Source organism: Callorhinus ursinus, unplaced genomic scaffold (assembly GCF_003265705.2).
Source record: "Callorhinus ursinus isolate GAN/ISIS: 27379988/994484 unplaced genomic scaffold, GSC_fseal_2.0 scaffold16, whole genome shotgun sequence".
NCBI classification, from domain to species: domain Eukaryota; kingdom Metazoa; phylum Chordata; class Mammalia; order Carnivora; family Otariidae; genus Callorhinus; species Callorhinus ursinus.
This window is the reverse complement of record NW_027397078.1, coordinates 32,986,179-33,005,322: the sequence shown is the minus strand read 5'-3', so window position 1 is coordinate 33,005,322 and position 19,144 is coordinate 32,986,179. Positions and strand designations below refer to the sequence as shown.

General features: G+C 41.1%; 1 protein-coding gene across 5 annotated transcripts in view; it reads left to right on the top strand.

Annotated features, from left to right (window-relative positions):
• GLRA2 (glycine receptor alpha 2) overlaps positions 1-19,144 on the top strand; it is a 169,538-nt gene that overhangs the window by 121,844 nt on the left and 28,550 nt on the right. For all 5 annotated transcript variants that reach the window (XM_073902062.1, XM_025857761.2, XM_025857760.2 and 2 more), the window contains one exon: positions 10,378-10,527. In XM_073902062.1, coding sequence (XP_073758163.1) covers positions 10,378-10,527 — 150 coding nt within the window. The remainder of the gene's footprint in view (positions 1-10,377; positions 10,528-19,144) is intronic.

Genomic DNA, 19,144 nt, shown 5'->3' with positions numbered 1-19,144 from the left:
TGGTGGGGACTTTATCTTTTTATTTCTTCAAAGAGCTTACCCATCTATTTTTGTCATTTTATTCAAGAGGCTGTAGGATTTCTTTTTTCATTACTGACAGACTCCTGCAGGCTAGTATCTATTGCAAATAGGTATCTAATTATTAGCTGGTGATTTGTGCTTCTGGTTTTAGCGGTGAGGTGAGAGTCATGGAGCTGACTTGCATCAAAATGCTGCTAGGCTACTGGGGCGCCTGGGCGGCTCAGTCGTTAAGCGTCTGCCTTCAGCTCAGGTCATGATCCCAGGGTCCTGGGATTGAGCCCCACCTCGGGCTCTCTGCTCAGCGGGGAGTCTGCTTCTCCCTCTCCCACTCACCCTGCTTGTGTTCCCTCTCTCGCTGTCTCTCTCTGTCAAAATAAATAAATGAAATCTTAAAAAAAAATGGTGCTAGGCTACAGGAAATAGATACTGTAGAGGCCAGCTCTTTGGTAATTTACAGTAACAAAAATTGAAATCATCAGCCCAGCCAGTGGCTTTTGTATCAGTTAATTCTCAACCCCAGATGGACCTGTAGCTCCTTTTCTTGTTTTCTCCTCCACACGTGTAACCTGGAATTTGATGGGGGCCTGAGATTTTTCCATTTCAGTTTTACTTTGAATGGTATGAAACAGTAGGCAGCTGAATAGCTTCAGGAGCTTTAGATTAGCATGCACCAGGCAGGAGTGCTCAGAGTGTCAAGCCAAGAAGGGAAGGTTTCTGTTAAGGTTCTATCATGGAGACATCCTCACTGGCCTGCGGCCTCCACATGAGCTCACATGCAAGTACAAAGCTGATGTTAAACCAGGACAGAAGCCAGGAGTTGGGTGGTAAACTTCTCAGCTACCACACATTCTGACATTCAATTATCATCTCACACTATGTCCTCAGCTGTGAAATAGTCTTTGTCCCTCTACCAAAAGAATACTTTTCTTTATCCCCAGGATGTAGCATCCCAGTGCTCAGAGGATTCAGGTATATTGTGGGGAAGGTCAGCATGGGGAGAAGTCTCTTATACTCCGAAGTCATGAAAGGATTCTAGGTGTTCTTGAGGAAATGGCTTCTCTATAATTGTGGGTTGAACTGGGTTTCTCAGACTGCCACCATTTTACAGTCCAGAATCACCCATTCCTCACCGCTCTTACCTACTGATCGTCTCAGACGCGGGCATGAATCAGGAGTCTGCCATCATGATTGCTGTGGGACGATGAAAAGCCTACACCTACTCAGCACTGGCATCCTCCCCAGATGCCTACCTTTTCAGAAGGCTGAGAGACTTAGGGGTCCCTTGCCACAGGGTGTCCCTCTGGTGCCTGTAAAAGTGGATACCACCTAATAGTCCTTGTATATTCTGGGGCTGGCAGTTCTACCCTTCTCTTAACCTCTCCACCCATAAAAACTCACGTAGGTAGTAGGTTTTGGCAAGCTACTTTGAACAGTTTGCTGACCACCATAATGGAGAGAAACTTATTCATCTTTGGAAATAATCCAGCTATCTAGGCCTGTGTGCCACCCAACAAACGAATTGGTCCCTGAATGTCATTCAGGTTTGTCCTTATGAAAGTTTTGTGATTTAAGGACTACCATTTTTTCTAGTTGCCTCCTGCAGATACCAGGCTTGGAGGCACTGCCACCCAATGGCTGTTTCTGCAAATAGCACCTTCACGAGAGTGTTGACTCACTATTCTACCCAGACCCCAGCAAGAGCATAAGACATAAAGAGAAAATGGGGCAGGGGTAGTGACACTGGGATGGGCCAGGTACTCGGTGCTGCCTCCATCCCTCTCTGCCAAGGAAATCTGATTTTCCTGGCATTAAACAGCAGATGTGAGCTCTTTAATTAGGCAATAAAAATGGCAACTTGGCAGTGAAATTATAAAGATAAAATTGTACAACGCCATGAATCTTTGGCACTAGGATTAATTCAACTATCTATATTTTTTCTGATGACATTTTTACAGTGAATGAATGTAGGTAAGAGTCAAAACAGAAAATAAAAACCAGGATTCTCATTTCCTCTATTGTTGATTACCAGCTGTATAAGATTTAGATGTGCATTTGATAAAATTATTTTTCCCCCACAAAATGGGGATGGAGAGAGTGGTGATATATTTCATGGCACTGAATGAAAGACAAGTTCATTGGAGTTACTAAAGGCTTCTGTTCCATGTAATGAAAGCGCAAGTCAGGCTACTGTGACCAACAGGTATCCTTCATTTCAACAGCTGCATTAACAAGGGTTAATTAAAAATTTGCCTTCTAAATTAGGTAAGAAGCAATTGTACTATACATAGGAGAAAAGCTTCTATTCTGGTTTATCAATGGTTTGTATGTATAGTTTGAGAATAAACATTGACTCAGGCAGGTGGGTGTGAGAGACCATTCCACTTAAAGAAAGAAAAATATCTTAGTATTTTGAGATTGCCCTATGAATCCATTTTGTCTTTTTTCCATTAAAAAATAGGCTCAGTGGGTTAAGCGTCTGACTCTTGATGTCAGCTCAGGTCTTGATCTCAGGGTGAGTTAAGCCCTAAGTTGGGCTGCACACTGGGCATGGAGCCTACTTTAAAAAAAAAAATACTACTTGGTCGATCATAGTCATTTGTGATTTTTCTCTACTGTAGAGAACTTCTCTCCATATGTGTTCATAACTTACCCTCCTTGCTTGTCTGCCGGAGGAATGTCACAGCTCTCTGAGGTCAGCCCAGAAGCTGAGAAGGTGGATATATTTTTGCTGACAAATTGTCACAGGCGAGTGACCTGCCCATGAAGGATGGAGAGGGCATCCAAGCTGTAAGGACATTCAGGCAAACCTCATACAATGATGATTCACTCTTCTGTGCAGAGGATAAACCCTGGGTAGAAAATGGCCCAACCTGTAAACAACCAGCTTCATGACATGGAATATGGTGTAGTTTTTGAATACAAACAAAACAAATTATGGGACTAAAGTAAATAAATTCATGGCTTGATTTTCCCTTTTGAAATGGATCTGAGTAGATGATTAATAAAAAATGTAACTCAAGAAAACTTGCCTAAGTTTTCAAAAAAATGCCAAAACAGTCTTGAAAAGAACAGTGATGCAAAATATCTCTAAGAAATGTCAACATGATGCCAAAACAACTGAGCAATGAGCTAAACTCTACCATCTAACTGATGTGTTTGAATACCAGACCAACATTTATTTAGTGCCACAAAAATCTAATCCATTTGGCTGGCTCTACTTTTTTACCAGATAGGTTTGCAAACTACATAAATTGTAAAGTCATGAAAATAATAAGTATGCTTCTCTCCCTTAATGCAAATAAATAAAAAGTAATCTGGATATCATCATCTATAAAGACCAAAGCGAATTTCTTCCTTTTAGTTTTTGTTGTTCTCATTTTTGTTTTGGTAGCTGATCCTTCATCTAAAGCATTGATTGTGAAAGGAATCTGAAATTATATATGGCTTGGATAACTTGCCAATCAACAGAAACTATGGTGCACTTATGGTATGCTCAAAGACTTGTCCTTGGTGGCATAGATACAAAAGACATTACTGGGTCTTTATCCAGTATCCAGTATCATATACTTTAGTTGGGTGGATAAAACATGCATACATGAAGCAAAGACTAAACTGTATGATCCTAACTGTAAGTGTAATACAAATCCTAAGGATGGGCAAGACCACCGTGGACTAGAATGGGCAGAGAAACATCACTCTGGAGATGGAGTTTGAGCTACTCCTTGAGGAATTCTCTGGAAATAAACAAGTAGAGGAAAGGCAGGAAGAGTTTCTATGCTGGCAGCAATATATAGGCCAGATTTTCTCAACCTTAACACTATTAACATTTGGAGCTGGGGAATTCTAGGTCATGGGGAGGGTGTTATGCATTGTTGGGCATTTATAGCAGTATCCTTGGCCTCTAGCCACTAGAAGCCAGTGGCAAAACCCCACCTTCCAGTTGGGACAACCAAAAACATCTTCAGGAATTGCCAAATGTCTTCTCAGAACATCGTCCCCAGTGGAGACCCACTGGACTAGGTATAGATGCCTGGGCTTGGGGAGTTTTTGCTTTCTCCATCTCACAGTTTATCAACCTCAGAATTATTGACATTTTGGGTTGGATAATTCTTCATTGTGAGGGTTGTTCTGTGCATTATAGGATAGTTAGCAGCATCCCTGATCTCAACATCCCAGACACCAGTAGCACCTCCTCCTGGTTGGGAAAACCCACTGTGTGTGTGTGTGACACAGACATTGCCACATGTCCCCTGGGGTGCAAAATCACACCCATTTATGAACCACTGGAGTTCTCAGTAGGACTGGACTTGGCCCCCTCAGGGATAAACAGAATTGCTTAAACAAAGTACAAGTTTCATGTTAGGAAAGAGTGGAATAAGATTGATTAACTAGGGTGGATACATGCAGTGAAAGATCTTGGATACTAGAGCCTACAATAGGCAGCCTTGGCAGAGGGAGAAGCAAACTTCCCGAGGAGCAGGGAGCCCGATGTGGGCCTCGATCCCAGGACCCTGGGATCATGACCTGAGCTGAAGGCAGATGCTTAACGACTGAGCCACCCAGGTGCCCCAGCCTTGGCAGTTCTTAAGCAGATGTGTTGCAAAATGTAATTGGCATTTTAAATTTAATCTCACAGAAACAAAAGGATAAAGTGCCATGGAGAAGAACTGAATACAGGGAGCAGGGGGCTCGGTCAGGAAGTCATAATAACCAGGTTTCAGTACAGATGGCCAGGGTTGTAGTGACATCTTTAAAATGGAGAGAAAAGAGTAAACCCAAGGGTGCTCTGCAGAAAGAAATGTTGAGTTTTGGGGCACCTGGGTGGCTCAGTCGGTTAAGCAACTGCCTCTGGCTCGGGTCATGATCCCAGGGTCCTGGAATTGAGCCCCACATCAGGCTCTCCACTCAGCGGCAAGTCTGCTTCTCCCTCTCCAGAGCTCTGTGATCTCTTGCTTTCACTGTCTCTCAAATAAATAAAATCTTTAAAAAAATAGAAAAAGAAATGTTGAGTTTTCACAACAGATTGAATAATAGAGATAAAGGTGAGTAAAGAACCAATGGTGAAACTACATTTGCTAGTGGAAAGAAAGATTAAAATCAAATGATAGGGAAGGAGGGGCATTTAATGAGTTTGATTTTGCAAATAGTAACTGCAGGCATTTTAGAATTAGCACAGGAATGAGAGGTGAGAAGTCAGTACTGAATGATGAATTTGCAAGTGTTGAAAACCCAAAATTCTGAAATCTCTGTGGCCTAATATAATGAAAGTTTATTTCTCATTCAAATTATACTCCTTTGCAGAGTGGGTGGCCCTGGGTCTTCTAGGGATCCAGGCTTCTTCCATCTCTGGGCACTGCCATCTGAAATGAGTGACATCCAAGGTGGTTGCAGAAGGGTTGAATCATAAGGATCTCATGGGAGATTTTAGAGGCCCTGAAGTGCATATAGCACTTCTGCCCACATTGCATGGGGGATCCAACTAAAGTGGCAAATTTATCTTACTGGTGGTCCAGGAAAAGGAAGTGGGATTCATGAGAACTTGGCCAATCTCTGCTATAGGACGGACACAGACATGGGCACACACACACACACACACACACACACACACACACACACACGAACAAGAAGAAAACTATAGGAGTGGATGGATTCATTGAGGACATGAAGACAGAAGGAAAAATCAAAGAGGTAGAGCTCAAGGAACACAAATTACAAATAGAAGAAGATCCAGCAAAGGATTGAGAGATGTTGTTAGAATGCTTGGAAGAGAACAGGCCTCGTGTAGAGTTGAAAGTGGCAAGAGGAAGGAAGACAAATTTTGGTAAGGAGGGAAAATGTCTGCTTTTGCTAAGACTCTGGCTTTTGAAGACAAAAAACACCAGGATAATTAGAAAAGGTCTTACACATCTATACCCACCTCAAAACCACATTAGCTTATTTTTAAGAGCAGTCCGACACCCAAACCCCTTGGCCTGGCCTTCAATGTGCTGGCCCAGCCTATCTGTTCACACTCCACCATGCACTTGCCAGGTACCTAGCATATCCTGGTTACGAGGCTGTTCGCGATCCCTGAGCCAACCTACTCTCCCATCTTCATGGCTTTGCTTCTATAGCTGTTTCCACCCACCAAAGTCCCAGCTTTCCACAAACCCTGAGTCAAATGTCACATCACTGAAGAATGAAGCCTTTTCTGATCTTCCCTGTCAACATCAACCTCCCCATATTCCAACAGCCTTTTGGTTTTTCTTCTACCTTGACACAGGGGACCATCTACTGTGTATCAGTTATATGTTCACTTGACTGTGTCCCTCAGTAGACCAGGAGTTTCTCAAGCACCAAGCAGTGCTACTGTGATGTATAACCCCGGGACAAACCAGACAACGCTACAGTCTAGGTCAGGGGATAGCAGATGTTTTCTGTAAAGGACCTCATAGTAAGTATTTAAGGTTTTTGCAGGCCATATGGGCTCTGTCACAACTATTCAACTGTGCCATTTTAGTGTAAAAGCAGCCATAGACAATATGTAAATGAAGGAGAATAAAACTTTATTTCTAAAACATGTGGTGGGCCAAATTTGATCCGTAAGCCCTGATTTGCTTCTCTGTGATGTATGGGAATGTCACTTTCTGGAGCACAGTGTGAACGGGGTCCTCTGAAGTATAATCTGGAAAGTATCAATGTGCATCTTAGTTATCCTTGTATTTTTTGCCATACCTCCCACCACCACCTAGTACAGTGCCTTCCACACAGTAGGCCCTCAATGTTTATTTTCCTGAATTAAATATGCCTGGAAAGATACCAACTCAGTGAGTCATAATAGCATTTTGAGAGCTTAATTACCTTTGAAAACTATTTTTTGCAAGACTGTAGTAAAGTAGTTCAGGAAGCAATCATGTAAGCCCAAGAATCATAAAAAGAATGTGACAGGGGAAGATGTGAGCTAACAACATCTAGGGATTAGCAGCCAAAGAGAGAGAATCTGACATCAGAGCTGGGTAAAAGCAACAAAAAGGCATTTCAATCCTCAGAGACTAGCACCAAGGGACATCACATCACATGTAATAGTTGTCTCACAACACCCTCTAAATCCGTGTGAATAATGCATTTAATGCCAGCACTTCAGTGCTGGAAAGATGTTCATAATTTGGAGGAAACTCAGAGACCAACCAAAATGATTAAGAGACTGAAAGGACTCATTTATGAGCAGCTATAAAAGAAGCCAAATACGTGCTTGGCCTGCTGATGACCAGAACGAGATGGGGGAAAGGTTTACAAATTACTAAATGCTATAAACACCAGGAAGGGGAGGAATGATGGTCAGCTCTATTGGACTTAGCTTGTGGTATGGACATATCTCAGGCACTGACAAATTCCTCTCATTATTGGGTCTTAAAACATTTACGGGCCTTCTGAATAATATATAACTGGGAATGCTGTGATTGGTAATGTTCTATTATTACAGGAGAACAGGATTGCTCCACAAGAGCAACTATAAGACAAATTACAGTGGAACAGGATTGCTCCAGAAGAGCAAACACAAGACAAATGATTGCTTATTAAGGGAAGAAACATTCCAGGCATGCTAAGGGTGCTGAGAGAATTAAAATGCACTAACAGTCCACTCCTAGAAGTATCAAATACATGCAACTGTGAGTAATGTTACATAGTGTAGAATTGTTGAAATTTAATACAAAGATGGAAAGATGGCCTGATATTTCCATCATTCCTTCTGTCATTCAATCACTGATTTATCCATCCATCCATCCCACATATCCAATGCTTACTATTTCCTAGGTCCTGTGCTGGTGATACAGAGATTAATAATACAGAGCCTGTCCAAAAAAAAAAAAAAACTGCTTATAGTCTAGTGGTGGGATCAGGGAAGTTCATGGAGTAAGAACGGACAAGTTCAATAGAGAATGATGAGAGAGCAAAGAAAAGTGGCTCCGAACCCAGAAGGCAGAAAGCTGGAAGGTTGGGGAGGCTTCCCAGGTGAGCCGACATCTGAGTCAAGTCCTGAAGGATTCTGAGGAGTCTGTGAATCAGAAAGAATGAGAATAAGCATCCCAGGTAGGAAGGGTGATCTATTCAAAATGCTGGAGATGACAAAGTACTGGACCACATTGTCACAACATATGTGGGACTGACGAGAAGATCAGGTTGACTGAGACGAACAGTGTAAAGCAGGTGGTAACCTTAAAAATAAGAATTGGAATATATTAGGATCATGGGTGATTTTTTTTTATTTTCCTTGATCTTTCTCTCTCTTCCAAAATTTCTCCATTAACAAAATCACACCCTTATGTAGACGAATAATTGCAAACATTTATATAGCACTTATTCTGTGCCAGACACTATTCTAAGCACTTTGCATATATTAAGTGATCTTCGCCACGTAACTCTGAGATAGGTATTATTGTCCCTATTACAGAGACAAGGATGGGAGGCAGAAAGAGGTTTAACTATTTGGCAAAATGATAGAGTTAGTCAGGAACAGGGCGCTCTTTTCTGCTTGGGGCATCTCACTCTGGAGCCCCTGCTTTTTCATCCACTGTGTTGCTCTTAACTTTCTCAGTCAGAAGCTGGTTTTCCTATCATTTATTCCCATAATCCCACTCTAAAAACTGATCTGACAAATAATTAGAGATACAGCCAAATATTTTAGGGGAAGGATGTTCATAGCCCCAAAGTTTATAGTAGCGAACAATAGAACTTCAAATCACCTAGATGCCCTGTAATACAAAATGATTCATCGTGGTCTGGACCATTATGCAAGCATGATTTAGAAGACAGTTAAATGATGTAAGAAATGTTCACTCTAAAGATCAAAGAGAAATGTAAGATACAAACTGTATAATCCTAGTAGCATGTTTGTGTGTGTGTGTAAATCCACCAGTCAGACTGGTATCCAATTCCAATCTTAGCTCTGTCATTTAACTAGCTCTGTGACCTTGAGTAATAATTTAACCCTTCTCCAGTTTCCTCATCAGAAAATGGGAGTAATACAGTTGTTGTGATGGTTAGAAAATGCACGTAAAATACTTATGGTACTGGCTGGTAAACACTCAGTGTCTGATATCAAAATAATTGGAAACCCTATTTAAAAGTTAGAGCTAGGGGCGCCTGGGTGGCTCAGTTGGCTAAGCATCTTGATTGTGGCTCAGGTCATGATCTCAGGGTCATGGGATTGAGCCCCACATCAGACTCCACACTCAGGGGAGAGTGTACTAGAGATTCTCTCTCTCCCTCTCCCTCTGCCCACCCCCAACGCATGCTCTCGCGCTTGCTCTCTCTCACATAAATAAGTCTTTTAAAAAAAGTTACAGTGAGGTGCCTGGGTGGCTCAGTCGGTTAAGTGTCTGACTCTTGATTTTGGCTCAGGTCATGATTTCAGGGTCCTGAGATCGAGCACTGCAGGCTCCTCCTCAGCAGGAAGTCTGCTTTTCTCCCTGTCCCTCTGCCCCTCCATTGCTTGTGTGCTCTCCCTCTCCCTCCCTCTCTCTCTCTCAAATAAATAGATAAATCTTTTTAATAAAACTTAGAGTTAGATAGTACACACTCAGCCAGCAGTTTGATAAGTATCTTTTGTAGTCTGGGGTCCAGTAGGTTACAACACCATCTAGTTATTTTAAAAAAAATAAGTGGGAATGAGGTGAGATGAGGGGCACTTTCCATTGCAAGTAAAAACTATTTGCTTTCAGAATCTGATTTCTCAAATTTTAAGGGATACTGAACACTCAGCCAACCATTGAAGTGTTAAAAATTTCCTTTTTAACCAGATCCCTTCCCAAGACCAGAGCCCTGATGTTTTACCTAGGTTGAATATTTTTGAATTGTGATAATTTAAAACCATTTAGAAATGTGTTTTAATTGTCAGGATCAATAGATTGATGGAAATTACAAATGGGTTTTTGAAGGGTCCAAAGCCACACATAGATAGCTTCTTTCTCATCCAAGGTTTTGGAATGATCTTAATTATACTAGTTTTTAAATATTAAGAAAAAATGGAAGGAAATAAGCAGCTTCAAAATTTTGTTTTTTCTTTTTTTTTTTCCATTAAGGAAATTCTTGTAGTCATCTTTGGAGCTGGTCTCAGGGATGAGGCTACTTGAGCAGATGGGCTTATACTGAGAGAGACAGAACAAAAGGCCTGGGGCAAAGGGCATGTCATTTTCACTGCTCAGCCTGAGTCTGCAAAGTGGAAAGGAAAATGCTTAAGCTCTCTCTTAAGGAAAGGAGAGAAAATCCTTGATGAAGGAAAATGAGGTGTTCTGCTTCTCACAACACGAGGAACCCGATTTCTCCATGAGTTTTCACAGTGCCCCCCTCCTCTGTCTCTCTCTCTCTCTCTTTCAGGTCTCCTACGTGAAAGCGATTGACATCTGGATGGCGGTGTGCCTTCTGTTTGTGTTTGCTGCCTTACTCGAGTACGCGGCCGTGAACTTTGTCTCCAGACAACACAAGGAGCTCCTGCGGCTCCGGAGAAGACAGAAGAGACAGAATAAGGTACAGTTGACCCTCAGCGCAGACAAAGTCGGGTAGAGCTTGAGGTAGTTACCCAGGCAGTGCAATTCAGAAAATAGAATACATAATGAGCAAGAGGCTAAGGTTAATTTTGGTCCTGAGGTGTCCTACTAGACTGAATTAGTGCTCAGTCCTTTAAAATTGGGGCAGGGTTGTTGCATTTAGCAAATAAAAGCACAAGGCATGCAGTTAAACTTGAAGTTTAAATCAACAAACAGCATTTGGTATAAAGATGTCCCAAGTATTGCACAGGAGATACTTATATTAATGAATTATTTGTTGATCTGAAATTAAGATTTAACTGGGAGCCCTGTGTTTTATCGGGCAACTCTAATTGGAGATCTATACTCAATTTGACAAAATTGCTTTAAAATCCTGTTGTTTTGAACATTAATAATTTGTGTGTATGTGACTTTGTGTACATAGCTACCTCAACTGACTTTCTCATCAATTGCTCTGGTTTTATGTAAATAAGGTCCCTACCCAGGTTGGTCACAACTTGATAAATCCAATCAAACTGATCTCATTGTCTCAACTTAAACTTTAATGCATAAACCCAAATTCTACACCATCCAGAGGTTTGAGGTTTCAGACAGATGCTCAAAATCAGTAGCTCCGTGGTTCCTAAACTTGCCTACCCCTTAGAATAGCCTGCAGATCTTTCAAAATCCCAAACCTTGGCCACACCCCACAGCAATTAAATCCCAGTCTTGGGATGGGGCACAGTAAAGCTCCCCCCAGGGAATTTCAGCATGTGTACACATTGGAAAAGCACTATTCTGGCTTATGATCCAATTTCATATGCGACACCAGGAGGCTTGCCCTTGTTTTCAGTTTCAGATTGTGGGAGAGAAACATGCCCTTTGATATGGAGGATCCTAGTGCCAGTCGCTAGAGGACTGAAGTTAAAATTTTACATACAGGAAATGACAGATACTTTTCAAAATCTGCTCCCCTAAAATGTAAGAAATTAAACTTGCTATTAAAGCCATAGTTATATACTACTCTGTTGGAAGAAAGCCAAAAATGTTTCACTGTCAATCTTAATGCTTCCAAATACCTAGATGCAAAGCTAAACATTTATTGTGATTTGGATATTGGTTACGTTGAGGAGCTCGTATGCATATGAGCTCACAGAGTCCTGACCTCATCTACCAAAATGTTTCCTGCACATACTCTAGACTGGTATCTGGCTGATTGCCCTGTTTTTCTTCTCTACCTCTTAGGAATATCTTGCCCTATCATAGCCTACGGAAACACACATTCTCTTTGCTGTATACTGTTGAGTATCAAGCCTTTCTCAACTTTCTCCTCCTTGCCTCCTTGTTGATGATAACGATTTCTTCATCCTCAGCCACAGGAATCTGCACAAATGGCACCTGTGCCACCCAGGAAATTACGGGAATGTGAGGTTATTCCAGCACATAAACTGTATTCCCAGAATTCCCTGGCTTAGCATAGTAGATGGCCACTGACTGCATACTCTCCTAGACCAGAAATGGAAAATGAATTTCATTTTGCTTCCCAATTCTGAATAATTGGGAGGACTTCCTTGGAATGCTATGTGGAAGATTCTTAGGCTGTATCTGTATCTTATCATAAGAGTCACATGGAGGGCTTGTTAAAAGTAGTTTCTTGTACAGATTCCTAAACCTATGAATCAGAGTCTGCAAGGGGAGGTCACTGAGAATTTCACAAGAGTCCCAACTGAGTCATATTTTAAGTCTGCAGAAACCTGGGCAATACTAGAGCAGGCAGGAGGAAAGAAGATGAGGTTGGAGGAATAGGTGATTTCAGATTCATACAGGACTTTGCAGGTCAGTATAAAGGAATGGATTTCATTCCAACTGACTGGAATCCACAAATTAGTTTCAACATAGCAAATACCAGGATATCAAGTGATGGTCCATGGGGTCAAGCATAGCAGCAGCAGATAAGTTAGGAGGCTATTGTAGAAATCTTCCAACCCAGGAGCATGGAATATCTTTCTATTTCTTTGTGTCATCTTCAATTTCTTTCATCAGTGTTTTACGGTTTTCAGAGTACAGATCTCCCACCTCTTTGGTTAGGTTTATTCCTAGGTATCTTATTATTTTTGGTGCAGTTGTAAATGGGATTACTTAATTTCACTTTCTGCTGCTTCATTATTGGTGTATAGAAATGCAACAGATTTCTGTACATGGATTTTGTATCCTGTGACTTTACTGAATTCGTTTATCACTTCTAGCAGTTTTTTTCGTGGAGTCTTTCGGGTTTTCTATATATAGTATCATGTCATCTGCAAATAGTGAAAGTTTTGCTTTTTACTTCTTCCTTACTGATTTGGATGCCTTTTCTTTCTTTTTCTTGTCTGATTGCTGTGGCTAGGACATCTAGTACTGTGCTGAATAAAAGTGGTGAGAGTAGACATCCTTGTCTTGTTCCTGACCTTAGGGGAAAAGCTCTTAGTTTTTCCACATTGAGGATGATGTCAGCTGTGGGTTTTCATAGATGGCCTATATTAGGTTGAGGTATGTTCCCTCTAAACATACTTTGTTGGGGGATTTTATCATGAATGGATGTTGTGCCTTGTCAAATGCTTTTTCTCCATCTATTGAAATGATCATATGGTTCTTATCCTTTCTCTTATTGATGTATAACATTGATTGATTTGCAAATATTGAGCCACTCTTGCAACCCAAAATTAAATCCCACTTGATCATGGTGAATGATTTTTTTAATGTATTGTTGAATTCAGTTTGCTAGTATTTTATTGAGGATTTTTACATCTATGTTCATCAGGGATATTGGCCTATAGTTCTCTTTTTTAGTGGTGTTATTATCTGGTTTTGGTATCCAGGTAATACTGGCCTCATAGAATGAATTTGGAAACTTTCCTTCCCTTTCTATTTTTGGAACAGTTTGAAAAGAATAGGTATTCAGCAACACAAGAAACAAACAGGTGTTGGCAAGGATGTGGAGAAAAAGGAACACTTGAGCACTGTTGGTGGGACTGCAAATGGGTACAGCCACTGTGAAAAACAGTATGGAGGTTCCTCAAAAAGTTAAAGACAGAACTACCCTACTGTCCAGCAATTGCACAGCTGGGTATTTACCCAAAGAATACAAAAACACTAATTTAAAGGGATACATGCACCCTGATGTTTATAGCGGCATGATTTACAATAGCCAAGATATGGAAGCAGTCCAAGTGTCCATTATTGATGAATGGATAAAAAAGAGGTTGTGTGTGTGTGTGTGTGTGTGTGTGTGTGTGTGTGTGTGTGTAATGGAATATTATTCATCCATAAAAAATAACAAAATCTTGTCATTTGCAACAATATGGATGGAGCTACAGAGTATTATGCTAAGTGAAATAAGTCAGAGAAAGACAAATACCATATGATTTCACTCATATAAGAAATTTAAGAAACAACAAACCAGCAAAGGAAAAACAGAGATAGACCAAGCAGGAAACAGACTCAATTACAGAGAACAAACTGGTGGTTACCAGAGGGGAGGTGGGCGGGGGGATGGGTGAAATAGGTGATGGGGATTAAGGAGTGCACTTGTCATGATGAGCACCAGGTGATATATGGAATTGAATTACTATGTTGTACATTTAAAACTAATAAAACACTGTAGCTTTAAAAAAGACAATGGAGGAGTTGGAGGAGAGGAAGGGAAAGTGGGAGGGAGAGCAGGGGAGTTAAGGGTGCTTGCAAGGGACCAGTAGTGATGAACCAGGGACTCTAAAGTAGGTAAAGTGAGAACATGAAGGAGACACTGGCTACTCATGGATTGGCCATTTCACTGAGGTCAATGAAATGCTGAAATAAGAATATTAAAATAACTGCGCCGGAAGGACAAAAACCAGTGGTGAGCGGGGGAAAGAAAAGTTCAAAAATCAAGATTTCACAGGATGTAAAGACAAGGGTAAGGGTATGAACATGAGTATTTGGCTAAGGTCCAGCAGAGGAAAAATTGACAGCGAGGCAGTCCAGGAATTGAAAGGCCAAGGATGGGGCCAGTTATCCATTTGGTTATTGAAGACCCTCCACGAAAGATGGCATTCATGGGTATTGAGCTGATAATGAAAGAGTTCCTAAAGTCATCAACTACTAAGGGCTGGAGGCTGGCAGATGACAGCAGTGATAAAGGAGACCAGTGATGAAGTCGAATGAACTCAACTTCAGAGGCTCCAGAGGAGCTGGGGTTAAATAAGGAAGAAAGCAAGATAGTTTGGGCACTGCAGAGAGGAGCAAGAAGGACACCTGAGAGGCTGACAGTGGCGGGCATTAAGGGGAGACTCCTTAGAGATGCCAGTTGGCATTGGTAGTCACTGCTTTGTCAAAAAAACTGAGAAATCCAAGTTTAGATGTTTTGCATGGAGATGTTCTGGAGTTTGACTATGCATCTCAAAATGGCCATTCAAAAAACAAAGCTTAATTAACAAATTTAAGACGTGAGAAGGAGGTGGGGAACAAAACAAATCATGTTTGGACCTTTGCAGTCAAGGCTATTATTTTCATTGACAAGTAAATTTTGGAGGAAAAAAAAAGATTAGGAGGCATTTCCAATTATGTGTCCCTTAGAAAAGGGCGTCTTTTTCTCTAAGGCAGTACTTTAAGTTTTTTAAGGCTGAACCATGGTAAGAAAAATAATGGTAATAAGAGCTAACATTGATTGAGGGCTTACTATATACCGGGCATTGTTTTAGGCACTTTCCATATAGTAATTGACTTAATCCCCACAACAACTAGGTGAATAGTGTGGTCATACCGCCCAGCTTACTATGGGAAGTCCTGGTCTTGCATATTGTCCTGATGCCTTGGTGTAATTTAGCATTTGCTATAGATTATTCATTTTAAACAAATTATTAATATTTGCATTAAAACAAAATGAAGTGGGTTTGGTCATCTTCTGGGGTGGGAGCATACATGTACAGTGGATGAGTTCTCATTTTAACATGTAGTCAAATCTAAAAAATAACCATCACTATCCCTGGCTTCTTTTCTTGACCCTTCCCAGAAGCAATGTCATATCACTCTCTTTCCAGGATAGCTCAAAGGGAGCTTGCTGATACCAAAATGAAGTGCACTTGGACACAAGAGACTAGGGATAAAGGAGCCTTTCTTTTGGCCTCTGTCAGTGGGGGGACACTACTATCCTGCTGGCCATTTGGGGTGCCAGCCTTGGTCCATGACATGGCATACAAAATCCATGACACCACTAGGCCACCACTTAGCTGGAACACATGGAAAATCATAGGTTCAATGGACAAAAAACAAAACAGAGGCTGAGCAGTCTTGCTGTTGAGCATCTGATAGTTCAGGACTGAATGTTGTCATTTTTTGCAGGATAATTTGTTTGATAATGCATTTTTATTTTGTAATAACATCAGAGAGTTGTATTGTCTGTGAGTGTCATTTTCCACTCGCAAAATTGCCCTTGTTGGGATAAATTATGTGGTCTTCCTACCAATAATGAAGGCAGTATTCTTATCGCCATCTTACAGATGAGAAAACTAAAGCAAAGAGAGGTTAAGCAAAGTGCCCAAAGCCACACACGCAGGAAGTCTGGCTCCAGAGTCCCTGACCTTAACTGCCATTGCGCAAACTTCACATTTTAGATCTTACATTATGATCCAGTCTCTCTCTCTGAGACACAGACATACTTGAAACAAACACCTCTAATGCACTCTAAAGCTCTATTCTGCTTTTTAAATGCAGATGTGATTAGGGTAAGGCAAGTGAGGTGAGCACACAAGTACAGGGCCAGATGCTGTTTTTATTTGAAATTTTGATATTTTGTTCACCTTGGATTTTTTGCACTAACAATGAAGTTTTTGCATTAAAATATTGACCTGGAGCACTGGGGTTGTGGCACCACCTTACATTTTGCACCTGAGGCCTTACTTACCATGCCCTAGTTCAGGCCCAGCTAGTCATGAACCACTAAATTCTCACAGACTCTAATAGGTTGTGGCCTGAGTTAAAAACACCATTTTTATTTTTATTTTTTTAAGATTTTATTTATTTATTTGAGAGAGAGTGAGCGAGAGAGAGAGCGAGAGAGAATGAGCAGGAGCAGAGAGGGGCAGCGGGAGAGAGAGAAGCAGACTCCCTGCTGAGCAGGGAGCCCCACGCGGGACTCGATCCAGTGACTCCAGAATCATGACTTGAGCTGAAGCAGATGCTTAACTGACTGAGCCACCCAGATACCCCTAAAAACATCATTTTTTAAAAAGTTCAATATTCCCAATGAAAAAAAGTCATTGGGGAACTGACCTCTGCAGCACAATACAGGCTGATTATTTAGAAGGTATAAGAAAAAAACCAAGAGCAAATCATTTTCCAAAGTGACACTGGCATTAAGATTTATTCAAGGAAGATATTTATTGAGAGATTACATTTACTTGCATGGGAAGAAAGTCTGCTGCTCACTAAACAACGAAGTTATGAAGTGGGGTCACTTTCAAGGAGGGGCCAGGCAGTTTGTGATTTGCTTCGATTATCTGTTCTACATCTCACAAAGCAGCCACTGTCAATTTTACCAAAGCAGAGTTTCTCAGAAACAATCAAGCCCAGATCTTCAACGGACAGAACTTGTAAATCCCGACAGTTGGGCCAACCCCAGTCTATTAGATGCTGACGCCCCAGGTCTGTGTGGCAAAATCCTATTTTTATGTTACCTCCTCAGCTCCAATAAGAAGTTTTCATACCATGTGATGTTTATAACAATTTCCCCACAAGAACTTTAAAGCCTCACCTGAGTTTCTCCCTTTCTTTTGTTGTTTCCTTTCTTTTTATTATCTGGCTGCACCACACCTGACTTTGGGCATTGGGCCGGGTTTCAGATCTTTCCAGTTGCCCACGGAGCCCTGATTTCTTTATTTTCCATGACAAAACAGAAATTATGGCTGCTTGAGAACATAGTTATGGTTTTTAGGCCACCTAATGATAAGATCTTTGTTTTAAAGTTTTCATTTTAAATCCAGTTAACCTACAGTGTTATATTAGCTTCAGGTGGACAATATAGCCATTCAACACTTTCATCCAACACCTGGTGCTCATCATCATAAGCTGCCTTTTAAAAGGAATGTTAACACGTTATTCAGACTTCAACCTCCCAGGAAGAAAATAAGGGGCTTCAACCTGACCAGACAACAGGGTGAGAATGTGAGGCCTTGATCAAAACGTCTCAGATGATAAGAAGTTGGCAAAGTAAGAATTCAGTACTCATTTTGTTGTGCTTTTCTGCCCTCCCCCCATCTATCCTTTAACTCTTAGCTAACTTGCTAATTCCTCAAAAGATCATTTCCTGGTCCTACAGCGCTGAAATAATCCCACTGTTTCAAGCACCCTTAGTAACCAATTTGTTCTTTTTGATAAACGTGTACAACGATGGGTAGAAAGGGACGCATGTTTACAGAAGAATAGAAGATTGGAAAGATATTGGTAGATATTATTTAGGACACTTTACCTAGAAATACCTGAATCTTGCTCTCAGCCAATCATCTTCTCATTGACCTACTGAATGGAAATAAACCTCCAAGGACAATAAACTATTTTTATCCAGGCTTTAGCTTCAAACCTGAATGCAATGCCCCCAGGAGGGAAACAACTTAGAAGAAGCCCTTGTCCCTCCACCCAGCAGGCCCAGAAGCCCTGCGCTATCTCCTCCCCACTCTTCCAAGGGCCTTAGATTTTCCCATTCCAATGGGACATGAGACCCCACTGGTGACAGCCAGAAGACAAGGACCCAGAGCAAATGCTCATCTCGGAGTGGCTTATCTAAATCCATGGAGTCCTGGAATGTCCCCAGTCAGACCAGCCGTCCTCCTCGTTAGGAGTAAAAATCTCCTTCCTCTTTTCCTGGAGGCATCCCTTCAAACACTTAAGGATGGTGAGCTGGCAGGTCTTCTCAAATTTTTGAACTAAACAGACCTAGTTCTTCCTATGATGTGGCTTATAGCCATGCAGCACACTGATTACCCTTTTGTGGTTTGCTAGTGGACATCTTGAAGTATGAGTCACAGAATTTGAAAGATAGCCCAGGCATAATCAACATGTAACACAAAGGAGCAGTAATGTCCCCTCTTTATCTGCAGTTGTTAATAGAGCATTAAATTACAGTAGTGCCTTTAAGTCATCCTATTCCAAAATTGGCTCTTTTTGACCTTGTTAATGCTTGTTAATTTCCCAAGTCTTTCTTTTCCTATTATTAATATGAATAGCTATCAAGTTATCTCCTTTTAAGTGCTTGACTTTTTTCTAACCTAAATAATTTATTTAGGTTAATTTTATTGCTGTAAATTATCACTTCATTGGATTTGGCCCATTTTCTAGATTATATTAATTTTTTGATACTGATTTAGTCATCTGGAATTAGCTACCACTTTTAGCTTTGTAACATTGACAAGTAGTGTCAACACTCTTCAGCCAAACACCACCAGAAACAAGGCTGTAGTTAAACAAGGTGGGTTTACTACTCTGCAGTGAGGAAGAACACACACCACAGGGAGCAGTGGAAGAAGGTCCTCTGTAAATTGGGTAATTTGGGAGGAAAACCTAAGGAAGCAGGGGTTTTGCTCTAGAGTGGGTGCTGTCAGAAAGCA